This window comes from Parasteatoda tepidariorum, chromosome 2 (genome assembly GCF_982258835.1).
Source record: "Parasteatoda tepidariorum strain Cologne lab strain chromosome 2, Ptep-v5.0, whole genome shotgun sequence".
Lineage (NCBI taxonomy): Eukaryota > Metazoa > Arthropoda > Arachnida > Araneae > Theridiidae > Parasteatoda > Parasteatoda tepidariorum.
The window spans coordinates 2,071,636-2,094,342 of record NC_141756.1 but is presented as its reverse complement, the minus strand read 5'-3'; the positions used below and the strand labels follow the sequence as shown (position 1 = coordinate 2,094,342).

General features: G+C 28.3%; 1 protein-coding gene across 2 annotated transcripts in view; it reads left to right on the top strand.

Moving 5' to 3' along the window:
- The window catches only part of LOC107454558 (ankyrin repeat and FYVE domain-containing protein 1), a 64,242-nt gene extending 45,701 nt beyond the window's left edge, over positions 1-18,541 (top strand). For both annotated transcript variants that reach the window (XM_043047053.3, XM_016071790.4), the window contains 8 exons: positions 1,314-1,514; positions 2,897-3,073; positions 4,452-4,599; positions 6,123-6,213; positions 13,548-13,672; positions 15,588-15,734; positions 16,130-16,220; positions 17,740-18,541. In XM_043047053.3, coding sequence (XP_042902987.2) covers positions 1,314-1,514; positions 2,897-3,073; positions 4,452-4,599; positions 6,123-6,213; positions 13,548-13,672; positions 15,588-15,734; positions 16,130-16,220; positions 17,740-17,869 — 1,110 coding nt within the window. In that variant the 3' untranslated portion in view covers positions 17,870-18,541. The remainder of the gene's footprint in view (positions 1-1,313; positions 1,515-2,896; positions 3,074-4,451; positions 4,600-6,122; positions 6,214-13,547; positions 13,673-15,587; positions 15,735-16,129; positions 16,221-17,739) is intronic.
- Positions 18,542-22,707: the final 4,166 nt, after the last annotated feature.

The window sequence follows — 22,707 nt, the reverse complement described above, 5'->3', positions numbered from 1 at the left end:
AAGATGGACTAATGACTAAATATAGCAAACATAAAAGATATAGCAAACAAAAACAATCACTTAAAAAGGGATTTAATTAAAAAAAAAATTTGGGGAAAAAGAGTTAATTAACTCATCATCAAAATTTTATTTATAATTGCTGTTATTTATGCTAAAATGCAAAATTCTTATCAAATAAAAAACAATTATCTCAACAGCTGCTGATTGTCATGTAATTTTTCAAACTAAAATAGCAATTTTTGTATGTTAAGGAGTTACTATATATTTCTACTTCTGTTATTGTTATGTTTCAAAGGGCTGTAATTAGATTAGACTATAATATGAACATAATGATTCGGTTCATTGTTAAAGTTTTTTTTTTCTCCAATATAATTTAAAAAGTAATATTACTGATATATTTGCTATAAATCGCATAACAGTATTTATTAAAAGAAATGAAATATTAATTTATATTCTCAGTAGTTTTAATTTGCTGAACCAGGTAGTTTTTCAAGTAGTAATTGTCTCTTATGTGAACTGAGGAAAAATATAATTTCCAGCTTTATTTTTTCAATTGGTAATTTTTTTTTCACTAAATGTTAAGTATCAATGTAATCGTTTTTATAATAATAGATTAGTACACAATTGTATGTCAACACATTATTTATTACCTTAAACTGTCTGGAATTTATTATTAAAGGGTTGCGCTTGCGTAAAATTTACTATCGTGGAAATTCAGCTTTTTTGCGTTTTGGCTAATCTCATCCCTGGTTAAACGTACGTTTACTAAAGAATCTGTTAAAATTGATTGTGTCAAAGCGTGATGACTTAAAAGTGCAATTAAAAATTGCCATTTTTAAAAAAAATATTTATTGTGTTTAGAAGCTCTCGCGGGCCGCACTTCAGTAGTCGAAGGGCCACATTTGGCCCGCGGGCCGCAGGTTGTGCACCCCTAGTGTAGTTATTTGACTCTACGTTCTTGGTTGAATTATAGTGTTATGATCTAGTTTGCCCAAAGCTTGTTTATTATTCAATATCAGTTTTTACTATTTCACCTCTTTATCTTTTTCAATAATTATTTAATCAAAATTCTCCTACGTCAAAATAAATTTCAGATTTTGAGTTAAATAAAGATTTGTTTTGCGAACAGTAATGACAGTTTGGGAAGAATTTTCCCTAACATTTTGATTGTTTCTATTTTAGTTTGAAAAGAAAAATACTGTCGAAAATACTCAGTTGAGGAAATACTTTTGTTGATTATTGTAAGCTCTGGTTAATGGTTACACTCTGTGATAATTTCATGTATGCGAGTATTACTAGTGTTATAATTTTAGGATTCAGAAATGAAAACTCCACTCCATACTGCCATTTCTAATCAAAACCCTGTGATAATCAGTTTGCTTTTATCTTGTCCGACTATCGATTTGAGTTTGAGGGACAGACATAATTGCACTCCATTTGCTGCTGCAATGACAGTTCGAAACAATAAAGCGGCAGAATCCATACTTGCAAGAGAACCTAAAGCTGCAGAACAGGTAACTAAAACACATTCAACTTTAAAATATATTTTCGTACTTTTTTTTGTTTTTTTTGTTTTTTTACTAATAAACAAAACAGTCTCATTTGTTATGTCTTTAAAAATGGTTTGAACCATAAGATAGTTTTCTTCATGTGATTGGGAATTCCAATTTTACAATAGTAATCAGTGTTTTTTTATGAGCATAATTTATTCTTAAAACATAAGAGTACTAAATAAGTGTAACTGAAACAATTTTTTTCAGAAACTTTGTAAAAAAATTCTTTATTACAGCAAATATTAATATTTTTAAAAAAATGGAATTTGTATTTTCGTTCCTGATTAATGTATCTTTAAAATTATTTTGTATTTTGTAAAACTTCTTTTGTAAGAATTGTATGATAACTGTTAGACAAATAAAGGCTAAAAGGTATAAGTTTAGATTTTCGTTAGTCATCGAAGAGAACAATCTCGTGCGTTCAACTTGCATCGGTGACGTGACGTCATGGTCTACGGAGATCGGCCAGTTTATTTTAATTTGCTGTAGGTGTTTCTTGCATGGATCATGACGTCACCTGTATTTAAGCTTCTGTTGAAGCAGATTATTTTGTGTTCTTTCTTTTCATTAGTAACTCTGTATGTGACAGTTTGCTTACCAATGTTTTTAAATAAACTTATTTCTTTAGAAACTTTGTTTTTTGTTTTGTTGACTAACAGATATGATATTCTGCGACAATCTCGGATGTCAATAACTCATAATAAGTTTTCATAAATAAGATTTAACAGGTGTAAAAATTAAGAAAATTTACTGACTGATCCAAATATGTATGTGCCCGTATAACTTATTACTAGTCTATACTTATTTGCACAGGTAGGCTCACATGATCCTATTTTATTTTCACAAAAAAAAAATCGTATTAATGAAACAAAATAAATTTAATACTTACTATTTTTAAATTTGTGTTAACTTACTAAATGAAGTAAGTGAAGTTTTGTATGAATCAAAATTTTATCATTATGTTATAATAAACAGATTTAATGTTACCTATTTATCTTAAGTAAAGAATTATATTAGATATTAAAGGTTAAAATATATATATATATAAAAAAGTAAAATTTCGGAAACATTACTAAGAATGTGTGATCTTTGCAATTATGATGAAGAAATGGCAGGATTTTATTCCTGAGTCACAGACCAAAACAATAAAATCATCTCTTTACGCTTAAATGATGGTAATCAATGCTGCCTGGTCTGAGAGACAGATTATTATTTCAAATTACTCCTAGTTTGGATTTATCCAACTGATTTATCGGATCATAAATTTAAAGTTTACCCTCTAAAACATGCCAATAGTTTATTTAAATCATCAGTCTCTAATTTCTTCTAATGATATATTTCAGTATGACAACAGAGGAAGGAATTTCTTGCACATCGCTATTCAAAAGAAAGACATTGAAAGTGTTCTCTTTTTACTAAGTATTCATGTCAACATACATTCGAGGGTTCAAGATTCATCACAGGCCACGCCTTTGCATTTAGCAGTTGAAGTTGGATCTGAGATTATTCTCAGAAATCTGGTAATATCATCTTTGAATTGTTTTTTGCTGGTTTGAAATATGAAATCTAATTTAAAGAATTGACTTTTTTATTATCTCCCTTTCTTTTAAGTAATATCAATGTAGCAAATTAAACACTTCATGTTATAACTTTAAAAAAAAAAAAAATTAAAAAAACAGTTAGAGTGAAAAGGCGGGATCTTCAGAGGTATGGGCTATTCAAATAATGGCATAAATGTATATACTGAAAAACTTTTTTTCTGAATTTTAAGTAGATATAGTGTTTCCATATTTACCGAACAAATTTTATTTAGATTAGATTGATATTAGATGTTCTTAGAATAGGATCTATATATTACTTTTTTTATATTCTAAACTTTTTATTTTTAAAAAGAAATTACAGTTTTGATCCTAATTACTAAAATTTTAAACTCTTTCTGAAGAATCTAAATATTTTTCAATTTAGCTTTTAAAAAAATTTCGTTAAAAGGCGATAACATTAACAACTTTTTATCAATTTGAAATTTAAAGTTCTGAAAAATGTTTTTCATGCAAAGCAATGAGTATTTATCAATATTTCTTTTTCATAAATTTAAAATAAGAATTTCTTTTTAGAAAGAAGTTTGTTTTTTAGACTCGACTACATATTTGTTGACAATAAAAAAAAGTTATTCAATTGTGTATATTGTTTGACTTCTTTTTAATTATCCTAAGTTTGCTTTCAGCTTTACCTATGTTTGATTTTTTTTTCTCCTATTGACCTTAGGGCAAAATCAGACAAAAACTTCAGTGCTAAACTCTATTCTGCCTGCTAGGATAGTATTTTTAGCAAAATAGCTCAAAAGGAAAGGTCTAGGATAGTTCAAACGCTGACTAAACAGTATAAAATGTAACGGCATTTTAGTGAAATGTTTAACCTTATTTTACATTTAAAAAAATCAATTGAACAAAAATTAAAAATGAACTTTCACAAAAATATTGGCACAAATCACACTTCTCTTATATTTTTAAAGTAAATTAAAGTTTTTTATTTTAAGCATAAAGAAATGCTCAATTTGTTCATAAATCTTGTTACTAGTGAAATTTTAAAATTTGTTTTCAAACAGAAACAAAGGATCTATAATGGTATCCAAACTCGATTGGTAAACTTTGTGTTTCGTCCTTTTTGCAAAAGCTACTTTTCTGACTTTAGTATTTTTGCCAAAAACTTCTTCAATCCACTGTAGAAAACTGTAGACCACTAACTGTAGAAAAACGTAGTGGGAGGCCATAAAATTTCGGAAAATATAGTAACTCTCAAAAAAAGGAAAGAAATGTGACGGATAGTTATTAAAATTATTATTTTGACTCAAAGTTGCTTAAAGTATACTTTGGGGTAATTAATACTTAACCCTTTTAGTTGCTTGCCGGTGCTCAAGTAAATGATTTAACACCACAGAAACAAACAGCCCTTCACATTGCTGCTCTTCATGATAACAGTAACCTCTGTTCCATATTAATAGAAAATGGTATTGATTTTGATGCTCTTGATAACAATCAAAACAATGGTAAGTTATGAATCTTCTTATTTCAACTCTCACTCAATACTGTTTCTTTTTGTCCTTCTGTTATTGTTTTTACAAGACACCGTTCTGTTTGCTCTGCTGTCTCTTTTTTAACCTCTCTCACTTAATAGCCATAGCTCTCAGAATCTGCAACTACTACTGTGCCACCATAAAATGGGAACCAGGTTAAAAGTTATACAGGCTGATATGCCCGGGGAATTTAAACATTTTGATACAGTATGAATTTTTTACCCTTACATGCTATATAAATAATGAGTCAAAAATACTGATGAAGCACTCTCTCAAATTCTGATGATACTGGATGGGGCCAGAGAAACTGTACCAAAGGCAGAGAAGAGAAAAAAGTGTTATATTTGATAAAACCTAAATGTTATTTAATTTAATTATTTCAATAAGAATTTCTAAAACAAAACAAAGTTCATTTATTCTTTTTTATCCTCTAATTATGTTTATTTGTTATGAAAGAAAATTTACTTCAATGGCTGCACATAAAAATATAATAATTACCTAGTTGAAATTGCATTGTGAAAACAAATGCAAGCTTTTTATAACTCTTGCTTATAATCTGCTTCAAATCTTTAATGAAATTCCACAATGTCACAGTAGGTGGGATTTTTTTTTCTCTCAATTATAAAGATTGATTAAAACATCAAGCTTAATATTTGTATTTCCTTAAACTATTTTGTTTTGTCTTTTTGCCTTAATAAGTTCCTTTAAATAAATAGTTTAAATCAGAACATGCAAAAAAAAATGCAGTCTAGTTTAGTGTTATAATCATGTCTGATTTATTTGCTATCTTTGATAGAAAAATCTTACAAACTATATTTGGTTGAGTTTAAGAAGCTGATTTCTATAAAAGAAGAACAAACACAAAATTTGGCCAAATTTTTAAGGATAATGATGTTAATTCCTAAATTAAACATAATGTGATTTTCAGGGCACATTTGCCACTTAAATCCAACTAGCCCTATGCACAAGATTTTCAATCACAAACCAATTGGTCACAGAGTTAGAAGACACCCGATACTTTGATGGCAGGACTCTATCAACATTGATTTTAAAGCAATCAAAGTAATGAACTTACATGATCTGACTGCAAAGAAAATGAAATGGTGAAATGTTCTAGTGAAAACTAGGGCCCACCCTGGGCTGTCATGTTAGTGATGATGATAACTTTTGATTTATACGTAAAATAAAAATCTTGCTGTGAAAATCATGTTTTTTTTTTTGACAGATTAATAGTAGATTTAGTCATATATTATCATTTTACATTTGAAAAAGGTATTTAAGCAACTAAAAGTTTGGACTTTTTAAAGATCTTAAGAGTTTTTTAAGCCCTAGTGGTAACATCACTGTGGATTTTATTTTTTTACATAATGATGAATTCACTTCAAATTCTTTGGATATGTTCTAATTTGATAAATGAAATTAATATTCATTTGATTCTTTATCTGTGATTTTTCACTGAATCTCTTTCTTAGTTTGCTTTAAAACTTCTTTTTTAGCTCTTCATGTTGCATGTCAAAGAGGTAATTTGGCTTCCTGCCGTATCCTTTTAACTGAATCTCATGTTAATGCTGAAGCTGTCAATTTAAGGTACGATAATAATTTTCTACTACAAAATATCTCTCTATGGTTATCTCTCCATCAATTTAATTTCATTTATTTCTATAATTTTTTATTTTTAGAAGTTTTTTTAAACAAATAAGTAATAAATTTCTTTACATCTCAAAGTAATTGCTATTTCTCATATTTTTACTCTTACTCATTTATTTTTACTCTCACTAATTTATCACTTATTTTTTCTGCCATTTTTACTAATTATTATAAGAATAATTTTTATTTTTTATCTTTAATGGACAGTCTATACTTGCAGTGAATTTAAGACAAGAACATTATATCCTTCTTATTTTGAATTCAGAGAAGTGAACTGCTGAATCCAGTGTCTTGATTAACTCATCTTCTTTTATATTTAGTGCAATATAGTTTAGTGCTCTTAGGTGTTTGGAAAACTCAGAAGATTTAAAATTAGCTTAAAATACTTTATAGGAGAATAAACTTTAAAGAAGTTTTTTTTTTAAATCTTAATATTTTTCTTTAACCCTTTTCCACAAAACTGATATTGCAAATGTGTTCTGAGGTGATTTTCAATAATGTAACAATTTTACATTAGAAAATGTTTTTATGGAAAGTTATTGAAATAGTGTTTACTGAAATGTTTGAGTAATATTTTAAAAATGCAATTATTACTTTATTATGGTTTTTGGTTTATTCTTGGAATTAAAGATAAGAGTTTTAAATTTTTTTAAGAGTTGTATGAATTTTGTGATAAACAGATTTATATTACAAGGCATATTATTTATATTACACTCCTTAAAACATTGAGGATTATTTATAACTCATTCGATTTACAAGTGTATATCCTGGAGAAAATCTGCAGCTCAGTCTTCAGACATTAAAAAGTTTGCCTGTGATTCCAAATCAGACTTTTTTCTTTTAATTATTTTTTTATTAAATTTCAGTTAAAAAATGAAAATATTTTTAAAAATCAATTCTCTTAATCTAAATAAATGAAAATTACTAATTTTAGATTATAAGTTTTTCAGCAATTGAGAAAAATTTCACATGGAATCCTGAATTTTGGATCTTGTAATTTATTTATTTATTTTTAAGATTACAAAAAGAAAAAAAAAAGTCTTAACTTTCAAGGAAGCTTGAAAAAAAAATTTTTAATTATTTTTTTAAATTTTTCTTACTTTCTCTGAGCAATCCTCCTCCGTAAACCTGAATTAAAAAATAATCTACAGTGTCCTTTGCCATCCTGCAGATTTTGAAAGGATCTATCAATATGTAGGTATATCATGATATTGTATCACACAAGCAGATATTTTTTCAGCATGACAGCAATTTTACATTGCTGTAAAATATCTTATAATTTTTTTTATGCTTTTAAGATTTTTGTCCACCTGTATTATTCACTTTTGTTCGTAATTGATGTGTTGAAGTGCCGTATGTATTATTTTTAAGAATAGTTTTCTGGATAATCAGATTTTTTTTGTTGCTTTTTTTTGCTTTGAATTAAGTATGAACTCTATAACCTGTATCTAGAAAGAAGAAAAATATAAAAACTTCTTATGATTGAGAGAGTTCTTCGCGGGATATAATTTAATAAGCATTGTATGTGTTGTAACTACACTGGTTATCATAAATTAAGGAAAATTCACAAAAATCGCGATAACTCAAGAAATTACACATGGAATTTTATGAAACTTACCCACAATATACAACACATAGTAAGGTATTAAACAACATAAAAAGAAATTATCAGACATTAATAGTAGTATAGAAATTAGCACATGTATAAAATAAACAAATTGGAAGTATCGGTTTGCAATAGAAAAAGTACCTTTAATATGGAATATGATTGCCTCTAGAAGCAATACAGCACAAACAGCGATGTGTGATGCTTTCAATTATGCGGTCTATCAGTTCAATAGGAAGTGAGAGCCATTGCTCTTGTAAAGCAGTTGCAAGCGTGGCAAGGGTCTGAGGGGGCGGATTGATGGCAGATACACGCCTCCCTAGAGCATCCCAAACGTGCTCGATAGGATTCAAGTCCGGGGATCGAGCTGGCCACTCCATGCGAGTAATTGTTTCCTGTTGAAGATAATCATCAACAATGCGAGCTCTGTGTGGTCTTGCATTATCGTCCTGTAACAGGAAGCAATCACCAATTGCCCCGGCATATGGGCGCACATAAGCATCAAGGATGTTGTCTCGATAAACCTGAGCATTCACGGTTCCCCTTGGAAAGACATGGAGGTATGTGCGCCCTCCTAAGGATATGCCTCCCCAAACACAGACACTGCCTCTTCCGTATGCATCTCTTTCACGGATGTTTGATGGATGATAACGGGTCCCAGGTTCTCTCCATATCAAATAACGTCTACTGTCACTTTCTAGACTAAACCTGGACTCATCCGTAAAGAGAACAGGCCTCCATTGATCTGACGTCCAGTGGACATGTTGTCGGGCCCACTGCAAACGGTCTCTCCTATGGCGTGATGTGAGCGGCACGCAAATGGCTGGTCGTCTCGCATACAGACCACCTTCGTGGAGCCTTCTGCGCACAGTTGACGTTGACACCAACCTTCCGGTGGCTGCAGCAAGAGAGGATCTAAGATGTGTCGGAGTAGCGGTTCTATTCCTGCGTGCACTTAATGTCAAATATCGGTCATCGGCACTGGTCGTAACAGTTGGCCGTCCTTGACTGAACCTCCTAGATGCCGAATCTGTGGTTTGAAATTGCCTCCAAAGTCTATGAACCACAGATGGACTCACATTTAGCCATCTGGCCACTTCTGATTGACTCTGCCCTGCCTCTAGTCTCCCGATGGCTCTCCATCGTAGTTCTTCAGGCAAATGATGCCTAGAGGTCATTATTACGAATTGGCTATCTCAGATTTTCAATGTCGCAATCACAGTAAAATTTGTGTGCTTTCTCTCAAACTTGGACTTTTATGCTCCAGGCAGATGACGTAAGCCGAGTGCAGCGCCACTAATTTGCATATTGCAATTTTACTCAGCTACTCTTAGTGGACAACATATGCAAATTTTGCACGGTTTGGCTTACTTTTGAAAGAGTTATCGCTATTTTTGTGATTTTTCCTTAATTTATGATAACCAGTGTATATAAGCTTAAGTTGATATCCTGTGTCTGAAGTGAATCTATTGTAAAATTATCAGTTTTTATCTATAAACTATTTTAAAGTGATTTCTGTTTTTAATACTTTCTTATTCTGATGGTTTTCTAAGTATTTCTTCGAAGAACTTTCAAATAAATTGACTTGAAAAAAAAACAGTTTGATTTTATTTATTTTTTTGGTAAGCATACAGAGCAATTGACTAAATTTATAGGACCTTCCGTTGATGAATGCTGTAGATTACTACGCTGCCCTGGGTGTTAAGAAGCACCTGCAAAATTTGACTAAAAAGTAAAAGTTTTTCATCAGAAATGCTGCACTGTCAGATATGCCTCACAAAAATTTACTACATGAACAGTTACAGGGTAAACACATAGGTTACAAATAACAGATTATAAACAAAATAAATGATTAAACATTCTAAAGTCATTAAAATAATTACATATACATACAATGTAAATAATAGACAATAAATTAATACATGCTATCTTACTTTAACCCTTTGGTTGCGGCTGGTACAGCATATGTACCGGTAGAAAAAACTTCTTTTATTGCGGCGCTGGATCAACAGTTGTACCGGTGGTTCTCTTCCCCCTTTTCTACTAGACCGTCATCGCTCCTGTCATTTCTTCAAGAACCCCCTGTAATTTGCTCCTATTGTTGAAAAAAGACTTCACGTGTGCTCACTTTCGATTCGAATTGGCTGAAATATTTTTCTCTGTTATTATCAGTTGGCGAGTTTCGAGCTATGAGAATTTCTTTCATTCCCTTTGAAAGTCTAGTATCATTTTATTCGTGATCTTTTCAGCGACATTTAGCGAATCCTTGTTTATTGTTTTTCGATTAATTTCTTTGTTAGTTACGTTTATTTTTTGTTTGCGTTTTTGTTAATTTTTTTAAGCTTTTGCTTTAATGTTCTAATTAAATTTTTATTTACGTTTTATTTTTTAATTTGTTACTTTCGTTTTGCATTTTTTTATTCTTTTAACATTAAAAGAATTTTTCGCATCTTTAAGATGCCACATAGAGGGAGACCACTCACTCAAGATGAAATCCATAAGATAATGAATGATTTTGATGATGAAACATACGCTGATTCAGAATCTGAGTGTGAGGAGGAAGAAGAAAAAAATGAAGTGGATGAAATTGATAGTGAGGATGAATCTATGGATAATTGTCAATCAAATTCTGCAACTTCCAATTTAAAAGCAGTAGAAAGAGTATTTCAATGGAAGGAACCATCTTTTGATGATAAAGTAAATGTTTTGCCGTTTACTGGAAACGTTGGATTAAATGAAAAACATAAAGATTTGAAAAGAGAAGTCGAATTCTTTGAACTTTTCTTTAGTGATAAATTGTTCAATAATTATCTTCTAAGCATTTAAATTATGTTTGTACTAAAATAGCACAAAATTATTATGGAAACAAAGTACTGTATATTTTTTTACATGAGTAATATGCTGTTTCATAGGGTTAAAGGGAAAATCTAATCAACCGTTTGGAACTCTGAATCTAACGTGCACAAAAAGATGAAAGTAATAATTATTAAAAAGATAAAAGAAAGATAATTAATTATTAAACGAAATATTGAATTTTGCCTAGTATGATTGAGTAAATGAAGTTCAATTATTTTTTGTATTCCAGTCTATAGCACAAGATTAGTATGAAAACAAAGTATTGTATATTTTTTACATGAGTAATATGCTGTTTCATAGGGTTAAAGGGAAGTCTAATCAACCGTTTGAAACTCTGAATTTAACGTGCACAAAAAAATTAATGCATGTGTAAATTTTTTCATTGGTAATTTTATGGAATCTAACTTTTGAAACCGCTTAGAAAATGTTTCAGATTTCTTTCTTTTTTAAAACAAAGGAAGAAAAAAAACACATTTATAATATTAATTTATTGTGAAAAAATACTGTTAAAAACCGAAAAGAAAAAAAATTAAATATTTGTGGAAAGATGATGGAGCATCTATGGAAAGGTTTTCAATGCGTGACCTTGAACAGGAAGTTTAGTCACAATGAAACTATCTCTGCTTTTCAAACATTTATATGTGATTAACTACTGAACCATTTTAAAAAGGTATCTTTCTCGCCTCTTGCTGAAGTTCTCAAGGACAAATTATTCTTTCAAGTTCCGACGAAGTTTTTCTATTGAGAGTTTTACAGTTTGTCATAATTTAACTTGCTGGGCACAAAATAAATTGTTACTCCTTCTCTAAAAGATAAAGGAAAACGAAATCATTCCTGCCTCTTCCACAGGCGAGGTGGCATTTCCTGCTTATTGTTGCGTTATCGGTCAGAATGCGTTTTGGGAGGGCTCTTATTATTTATTTTGGTTACTGTCATTTTTAAAATTCTTGACAATAGTTATTTCAAACACCTGCAGAAAGACCACACCATGACTAAAGGAAATGCATGTCTTACCATCATTGTGTCAATAGAACTTGTATAGATGTGTCTTATAACAATTGCTGACTTAAAAATTTCATATGGACATGGAAATCGTGAAATACTTCTCAGAGTAATGACGAAGTGAAATAACTCAGGGGATACTTTTTTTGAACAAAACCTTTCCTACTAAAGATAAAAATAAATAAGAAATTAAGAGGAATATTCCTTTTTGTATTAGAAAAAGAAGGGAATAAGGAAAGTATAAAGAAAACCAATCAATCTATAATTGCAAAATTTCAAAATTGAATAATATCTTTACTCTTTCAATATGTGGGTCAAATGTAAGGTAAATGGAAACGTGGCAAATTTTTTATTCCTCAATATTTTTGCTGTAAAAAGATTTAACAATGGAGTTTTTTTATTCTTTGAACTTACTTCAAACATATTCTTTATTTTCAGTGTCTTTATAATTATCTTTTATATTTCTAATAAGGTTTCTATAAAATATTCTTGCAAGATCTTAATGAATTTCTATTTAATATACGCGTGTAACATTTCTGTTTTCAAAACAGAAATGAAGGCGAAACGTTCTCGGAAAATTTTTAATCAAAGAATATTTATATTTTAATTTTGTTTGAATGTTATAGACGCTACTGTAAGGGGAAACTAACAAGTTAAATGAGTAAAAAATGTTTCACAAAACAAAATCTGCATTTGCTATTCTTTTTCACAGATAAAAGTACTTTCGGAAATGTATAAGAGATACAACGTTCATCGTTTAAAATTCTAATAATTTGCTTTACAAAATTATAAAAGCTAATTAGTGTGTTTAAGATTTTAGGATAAGAATAGAACTTCAAATAATGCTTTATATATTCGAAAAAATTAAAAGAGATTTGTTTATAACAGATTAATAACAATCTTTCAGATGCAATAAAACGCACGTTTTATAAGAGCACATGCACATTTTATTAAAATATTTTTTTTTATTCTCTTTTAAAAAATTAAAAGAGATTTGTTCATAATAGATTATTAACAATCTTTCAGGTGCAAAAAAAATTCATATTTTATATTAAATTAGCAACATATTTAAATCATTTTTAAATGAATGCTTTCTTTGCATTAGAAAAAACATCACTTTATTAAGTAAAATTAATTTAAAGCTATATTTCAATTTATTCTCATAATGTGTTAAACGTCACAAATAAAAAAATGCCAAAGTTTGCATAACTATGCCAAAACGTCTACGATAACGATATACATAACAACCCTACTACTTTTGCCTCCTCGAAAAGTAACACACAAATTACAACAAAACGTTTCCTATTCATAGCTGGTTAAAGTAGTTACCACCCACTGACTGAGTGGGGGAAGAATTTTTGCAAAAAGGCGCCGTAACAAGAGGAGAATTTTTTCACCTGACTAGCCGCAACTAAAAGGTTAAGTCAGAAATTATACATTTTGATAATTTTCATTCTAACTTTTCAAATGTGTGCAAAAATGTACGGTGTACAATTGTCCGCAATTGTGATGTAAAATAATAGAGGCTAATTTAAAATACTCCAATTTTATGTGAACCAAATGATAAGGAACCTAAAATAATAAAAATAAGTAATTAAAATATAATAAATTGATAATTAGAATAAAATTTATCAGAAATGGTTTCAATGAAAGATCTATAAATTCCGGAAATCAAATTACAGATGCTGTGAAAATCATGTATTTGTAATAATGCCAGAATGTGGCCAATTATTCCATCTCCGGTCAATTGAATGATTTAAAAAAGAAATAAGAATATTTGTAATACAATATCGCTTGTATTCTCTCTTAGAGGACAGAATCCCCTTCATGTGCTGGCTCAATATGGCAAAGAAAATGCTGCAGCAATCTTTGATCTTTTTCTTGAATGTATGCCTAATTACCCCATTGACAAGCCAGATGCTGAGGGCAATTCACGTAAGGTTTTATTTGTTATTTTTTATAAAATTTCGCTCTAATGTTCATGTATTGAGTCTTTCTCTAACAAATAGATATTTAGAATATTATATTATATTTAACTTGCATTACTGAATTTGAAAGTAGGATATTTCTTATATTTTTACCCTCAGACCGATATTAATAACTTCTACTTTTTTGCCATCTTGACCCATAATAGTTACAGCAATTTTTTTTCATCCTTTTCAATGAATGGTGAATTTAATGCAATAACATCAGGAGTCTGTCGAGGCCAAATTTACGACCATTTAGCAGTACCATCACACATTCAACTTTAGGAAAAACGGTAATTTCCCAAAATACTTTTTCTTAAAATTTTATTTTTGTATCCCGTAAGAAACGATAAATCCATATTTTTACCCTATTTTTGTGTTGTTTTTTTTAATATAATTTTTAATTTTCACAAATTATATCTAAATTTTCACAAAACAGGTACCTCTCAGAAAAACCTAAACAGATCTCTGAACATTTAACCTCTACTATTAATGCCAAATCCCTCACTCATGACCAGTTGGTTTTTGAATTAGCGAAACAAATTATATGTGGCATGTGTTTTTATCCAATGCCAAAATCATAAATTTAAGCTTCTTTGATTAATATTACTTTTTTTGTTAATTAAATGGATTACTTGTTTCTCAATGTCTATTTTCTGAGAAATAATATTAAATGAACAGCTGTTTAACTTTTCTAGGTATTTGACTTGGATTACTTTCTATTCAACCTTGTTTCTCTTTTAAATTACAATAGGTGTTCAGTGGGAAAATTCCATACAATTTTTATTTCCACTGTGTTTTATTGAGAGCCATCATTCTCCAAATAATTATCTGATTACAAACATCAGGGACTCAGTGTCAATGCTCTGCTCCAGATAACAGCAATTTTACTGTGTACGTGTAGGGCCCGCCTAAGAATTCGCCACCTCGCCAAATGTGATGAAGTCCTAAATTTGGCAAATGATTTTTCCCACTGGAAATGAAACTATATATATTTAACTCAATCCTCAAAATTACGTCAAAATGAATTTTTCTAAACAAATCAATATTTTTTATTTGATTACGGTAATTTTCAGTAGATATGCTGCATAACCAATTAGAATTGCATCCAAATAATATAATCCCGAAACAGACTACGATAAAGTAGTTTTCTATGAGAAAAAAATGAATCATAAATAATTTTTAAGATTGGCATTTGGTGAATACTTTTGAAATTTGGCTAATAATTTGTAATCCTTAGTGCGGGCCCTGTATGTATATGTATATATATATATATATATATATATATATATATATATATATGCACACGCTTTTGAGTTTCAGATTTTAATTTGAAATTACTGTTATAAAAAGAAGCATTGAAAAATAATAGCATAATCATCAGCTCACACAGAAAATACAAATTTAATTCACAGTTCAGTTATTTCTTCAGTCCTAAGAAAATTAAACCTTTACATTTGATCTTAAATCATATATAATGTTTTTTAATACTTTGGAAAGTCTTTCCATAGAAAGTTGGCTAACGGGTGACAGACCTCTTCTTTGTCTGTAGTAAAATTGCTGCAGCAATTTAGAGCTCTAACTTTAGACCCAGACTCTCCTGCTGCAGCTCTCTAAATTATATTTAAAAGGAATGGAAGTTTCTTTTTTTTTTTATTACATTCTGTGCAAGCTTTCAGATACTGTGATTCAGGCAGTGTTATGAACTTTCTGTGTGTAATAATTTAATGATTCTTTTTATATAAATTGCTACTTACATTTATTCAGCCTTTTCTCAAAGACATTACTTCATTTGAGAGTATTTTTCATTACTATTATAGGAAAGCTGGTATTTATTTAATTTTATTTGTAATCTTCTATTTTATGTTGTATTTACTCTTCAGCTCTTCTTCTTGCATATATGAATGGTAATGGAAATTTGTGCCGAGCTCTAGTGCGTTCAGGGGCATGCCTTGGTAGTTGTAATCGTCAAGGTGTAAATATTTTCAATAACCAAGTTGCCACAAAGCAATTACTTTATAGGCTTTTGGGTATGTCAAAAATTACTTTCTTGAACAAAATGAGTAATAATTATTTTTAATTTTTTCAATAAATCTATTTATAAAATAATGTGGAAATTTTGTGAATGTCTTAGTATTAATAGTAGAACTTTTAGTACCTAAATAAACATGTGTTGTCTAAGTATTTTCATTTTTGCCTATATGTAATTAAAACCTATATGTAATTTATGAATGATTTTTATTATTCATTAAACATTGAATTTAGTTTAACATATGCACAAAAACATTTTAATACAAAAATGTAATGACATTTAAATCAGTACTAATTATAAAATCCAAGAATTTTCTTTTTTAAAACTAAATTTAATGAACTTTGAAAAAAAAATTAAAAATCAATTTTAGCTAGGATTTTTGTTTTCTTTTAGATTATCTACCAAAAGAACCACCTTGGTGTGAACTAGAAAATTGTATGGAGTGTTCATCCAAATTTGGAATCAAAACTCGTAAACATCATTGGTAAGTTTTAAAGAAATATATTGTAAGTATTTAAACTGTTATGATTTAAATTTGATCCAAATCCAGTTTTTCTGACGATTAGCTTCATTTAATGTTCTTTTTTTTTCTTTCCGAAAACAATATGGAAAATATTTTTAAGGCGTTGAAAATATCCATACCTGTCAGAATCTAGCTTATTCTAAATTACTTGAACTGCTTTTTATCATCACTCAAAGCTATATTATCATAATTATATGTGTACTAAACACTAGGATTTTGTGTTTTATGAAAAATGTTCCGTTATAATTAAGCATGAACATGAGAAGATTCAAATTAAATACAAAAGGAAACTCTCATGGGACTTAAGCTAGGAAGGACAGACCTGCATTAATACCAATAATCAATCCAGACTAAAAGGCCAGTAATGATGATGACATTATCCAAGTTGAGACAGAAGCAAACTTAAACATGCCAGGGCAAACTGAAAAGCTTCTTTAAATAATTATCAGCCAATTATCATGAATATTTTCCATTTTATTTATTCCTTTGGAATTTTTACCTTTACTTGTGATTCTACATAAGCTCTTTAGTTTTTAGCAAATTAAATCTGAAAATTAATTTCACATCAGCTTGCTAAAATTATTTTATTAACCTGACATATCTACTAATACATTTTAAATTTGAATATTCTTTGTCACATTTAAAAAGATAAGACTTTCTTATTTTAAACTATAACAATAAAAATAAATTAATATTGAAGATATTAATGTTGCTCATTTAAATTATAATTCCTTCAGATTTTATATATTTATGCTTATTTCATCTCGTGCTGATTTTGTTTGAAGATTCTTTTGATCACTCATGTAATAAATAAATTACATGCAGAACAGTTTATTACATGTTTTTTTTTACATTCCCATTTTAAATTAAGCTTTTACTGTATAATATATTTTTTGATTATATAATAAGTTTTACAACCGTTTTGTCCTTTCTTTCACAATCTCTCTGAATTTTCTGACAGATATGGTGTTCTATAATTACCTTTTAGAATTCTGTCAAAAAGTATAAACATTAGAATAAGCCTTTCGATATCCATTAAATCACTAGAGATGAATTTTAAAAATTAAAAACTAGTTTGATTGACCAATGAAACTTGGAAGTGTTTCTAATAATTACCTATCAGCTCTAATCACTTTTTTTCCTTTATAGTAATTTGTTAAATAACAATCGCTTTTTTGTTTGTTTTCTTCTCTTAAATGCAAACTTGTGATTTCTGATGTGCATATTTTTTTTACTTAAATTGTAAAAATTAACAGGAATGAGTTTAAAAGTCCCTTTATTCATATTTTTGCCAACTAAATGACAATGTAAATTATAGTTATTATCAATTTGTGTTTTCAGTTACATTTCATATATGTTTATGGAGCATACTTTATTTGCAAGTTGTTCAATCTTTAATTAACTAATTATAAAATTAATAGATTTTTTATATTTTTGTTATTATTATTATTCATTTACTTGATGTTTTTTCACTTTTTAGTCGCCATTGCGGTCGTGTTTTATGTGGAAAATGCTCAGATAAAGATGTTCCCATATTGAAATTTGGACTTAACAAGCCTGTTAGAGTGTGTGAACTTTGTTTTGATGTTTTGACTGTTGGTGCCATTTAATTTACCCTTATTGGTTGTGCTAGTCTGTGTTAGTATACTTAAATGTTTCTGTTTTAGTTGTAGATTTTATATTAATGTTTAAAAATGTTCCTGTTGAAAAAAAGATATTTTAATAAGTCTTATTTCTCTAGTGATTTATAATATTCCAAATATAAAATGTTCCATATAAATCTTTATCATCCTTGCTTACAAATTTCTGACGGAACATGTGCAAAGAGTTTTTCTATATCATAAATATATGTTTCTCTTTCCCCCTTTTTTGTAAAAAAAAATAAGACATACAGTTTTTAAAACACAGCATGCAACGCTTTTGAAAAATGTATATAAGTATTCAGCAGGCATCGAGATTTAGATTTGTTCCAATTATAAGTAAAATTCTACCTTTAAGTATTACCACACTTGATAGAATATTGAAACCTTTAACAACATCTGCCAGTGTTGTTATAAAAAGCAATCGAGCCATACACTGTAAAAAATGCAACCATTACATTTAAATTTACTTGAGTACCTTATTTTACCAAATTTAGTAACATTCCCAGAATCGTATGAGTATAATGTATTGTCTTTTTTACTATGAAGCATATATTTATATGTTGTAACAGTTAACTATTTTTATTTTTTGCTACATCATGAACTGTTGGTATTGACGTAATAAAAAATAATTGCCAAATAGATAGAATCTGATTTTTTCTAAAATGATATTAACTGGAACATCTTAGTCACTTTATTACACATGAGAATTATAAAATAGCTTCAGTTGTTAAAAGCTTTGTCATATTGTAGAAAACAATTGAATGAAGTTATAATAAATATTTCAAGCTTTTATTCAGGACAACTTGTATTCAATAATTTGGTGAGTAATAATAAATAAAGCAAGAAGCAACTGTTTTTGAAAAAAAATCATCAGCAGATTTTGTTTCTTTCATTATTTTTTATTTTTTCATTCTTTAATTATTTTTAACAAAAGTACTCGTAAAAATTATGTCAAATTAGCTTCAAATATTTTGTTTCCAATCTGACTTATATTTATTCTAAAATATCTATTTAATTAATTAAAATATCTTTTATTTAATTAATAATTAAATATAATTTTATTAAATATCTATCTATTTGGATTTTGGTATTAAAGCTTAATTCTAGAAAGTAATCTTGTAATAATCAAATTATAAGGCTTTAAACTCTTATTATTTTTGTGATCTCCTGTATGACGTGTTAAATGTATTGTTTTTCAAAACAAGTCATAAATATTTTATGTTTTTTTTTTTTTTTTCCTTTTATGGGACCAAAAAAAATACACCAATCGGTTTTTTGATCTCAGAACTTCTGGGATGAGATTTTTCCGCTTTTCAGCAGATTTCCGCTTTTTTCACTTTTATCTCTTAAATTTCAGCTTTTTTATCAAAAATTCAGATTTTCTAAAAATTTCATTTTTTTTTTTTATAAGTATTCCGCTTTTTCAGAAAATTCACCGATTTTCAATGACAAACAGAAAATTCAAACTACAGAGCTACCAATCCTTTCTCATTTTTACTTATTTTAGCTATTTCTCCCCTTTTACTCTCAGCAGATAAGATTTTTAGAATTTTTTATCCGCCCTCCAGATAGATCCGATTTTTGTAGTTCAAACGACTCTGCTTCTGACAAGCCTTTTAGAGGTCCCAAGCCTGGAATCTGCTAATATCTCGATTCTTATTCACACGATTTTAATATCAAACATAGCTTTTCATATTTACGTGTTGCGATTCTTATTCACACGATTTGAATATTGTACATTGTGATTCTTATTTACGAGATTTAAAAATCCAATATTGTGATTCGCATTTACGCCTTTTTAAAAACCTATGTAGCAATTCGTATTCACGCAAGTTTAAAATTCAATGTCTTGATTTGCTCATGCGGTTTATAATATCAAACATTGATATTCATATTTATACGTGATTTTAAAATAAGGCATTGGGATTCGCATTCACGCATTCTAAAAATTATGCATCATAATTCTTATTTATGCAATCAAAAATTATGCATCATGATTCGTATTTACACTATCTAAAAATTATGAATTGTGATTTGTATTTACGCGTTTTAAAAATTCTATAACCCAGTTTGTATTTTCTCATTTTCAAAATCGTATATCTAGTTTAATATTCATGTGATTTCTAAATTAATAATTGTTATTCATATTCACGCAATTTTAAGATCAACTATCGCGATTCTTGTAAGAAGTAAATTTTTTTTTTAATTAGTTACTATAAAGGTGACTGTTTTTCTAACAACGATTATTAATATATGTAAGTGTTACAACCTCAGAGAAACCGGAAGGGAATATATTCAAAACTTACATTCTGTGCTTGCAAAGAAGAAAAAATAGGATTTGTCACAAGATGTTTGAAGATGGACTAACGACTAAATATAGCAAACATAAAAGATATAGCAAACAAAAGCAATCACTTAAAAAGGGATTTAATTAAAAAAAAAAATTTTGGAAAAAGAGTTAATTAACTCATCATCAAAATTTTATTTATAATTGCTGTTACTTATGCTATAAAATGCAATATTCTTATCAAATTAAAAACAATTATCTAAACAGTTGCTGATTGTCATGGAATTTTTCAAACTAATATAGCAATTTTTGTATGATAAGGAGTTACTATATATTTCTACTTCACTGTTATTTATATGTTTCAAAGGGCTCTAGTTAGATTAGACTATAATATGAACATAATGATTCGGTCCATTGTTAAAGTTTTTTTTTTTTTCAATATAATTTAAAAAGTAATATTACAGATATATTTGCTATAAATCACATAACAGTATTTATTAAAAGAAATGAAATATTAATGTATATTCTCAGTAGTTTTAATTTGCTAAACCAGGTAGTTTTTCAAGTAATAATTGTCTCTTATGTGGTGAACTGAGGAAAAATATAATTTTCAGCTTTTTTTTTCCAATTGGTAATTTTTATTTTCACTAAATGTTAAGTAGCAATGTAGTCATTTATATAATAATAGATTAGTACACAATTGTATGTCAACACATTATTTATTACCTTAAACTGTCTGGAATTTATTATAAAAGGGTTGCGCTTGCGTAAAATTTACTATCGTGGAAATTCAGCTTTTTTGCCTTTTGGCTAATCTCATCCCTGGAACTTGCATTAGTTCATTGTTAAAGCTACAGTACAAGTCTGATTTAATGAATATACCTTATTATGTTATGCACATGGTTTCTGAGGGGATCTAATATCAATGATACTCTGTTTAGAACAAGCTTAAAACATTAGCTATAACATGAACAGTAGTTTGAATACATTTTCTCAGTAATTTCTCAACCGTTATTCTTTTCTTTAGTATCCAAACCTTTTCATGCTTTCACATTTCTAATAAGACCCACCACCAAAAACAGAGTTATATTATCGAATATCTATCATCATTGCAACAGCAACTTTGTATCTAAGACTGCAATATATATTTGAGTCATAGTGGATAAGTCACTGTAAAGGACTGTGGTTCTATCCACGATGGTGGCTTGAAATCTATTGAGCTTTAAATTTAAACTCAATTCTTTCAAAATCAGATGCAGATTTTAATACATATTAGTATTTAATATTATTTATTATTTTCTCTTAAGTGAAAAAATAATTAAATTTATTTTGGGTCAGAGAATTCTGACCAAAACCTATCCCGACTTATGCTCATGCATTATAAACCAATTTTAATTAAAAATTTACAATTTTATAGAAAACATAACTTTTTATGATTTTGTAATTGTATTTATTGTTTGTGTTTATTTTTTCATTATTTAATTGCTAACTTTAAAAAAATATTAATTTTATAGTTTAAAAAAATTAATTTAAAAATCCACTCCTTTTTTTTTTTTTTTTTTAAATGTTTGTTGGAAAAACTTTATTTTGTTACTCTTTATGTGACGTTTCTTTTTATCATGTTATTTATTAGATTGTTCAAAGCATATTTTAAACAAAAATGTAGTCAAATTGTATATTCTAAAAAATACTGTATTAGTCATTTTGAATTATTATTATAAAGGTTTTATAAGTATTCAAGAACTGTTACTTGACAATTCTCTTAAAAATAATAAATATGTATATATTTGTACTACATTTCTTGTTGTAAATAAAAAAAAATCTACTCTTATAAATGGTGGTTAATTGTATTTCATAACATCTATATTATTTAAACTTTAAATTTTTAATAACTTATGATAAAATAATTTTTTTTTCCCTTACATAATTTAAACACTTGAAGTATCAAAACCGACCATTAATTTTCAGGACATATGAAATGAAATATTTTCTTGCTTTTAAATACAGTCGAACTAGCTTTTAATGTGTAAAAAGGGTTTGAGGCAATTTGCTTGTGAAATCAAAGAGCTCATTTAATTCAGGTCAGCTGAAATTATCAGAAATAAAATATTTTATGAATAAAAATTCTAAAATATGACCTTTTATTGTTATTTATTTATTATGAAGTTAAAAATGTGAGAATTTAAATTGGTACCTTTCTCTGGAAATTGTTTAGCGTACAACACTTGCAGCTCTAAGCATAGTGTCACAGATGCTGTTAATGGCAACTCTTTGTTGAGCTCAAAACTATTCAGGTTTCCTCCATGTCTCGCAACAACAAAAGTTATTATTTGTAAACTTCTACCCATTATCAAAAGTGTGGGCTGATAAAATGAAGATTTTTCAATCTCTTCTTAAGGTTACAAGCAGACAACAAGAGAACTTCACTGAAAGCAAACTTGATTGAAAGATGTAGAATCCAAGTCTAAACTCATCCACTGGGTTTTATGACAAAACAAATGAAACACTTCATTGCTTA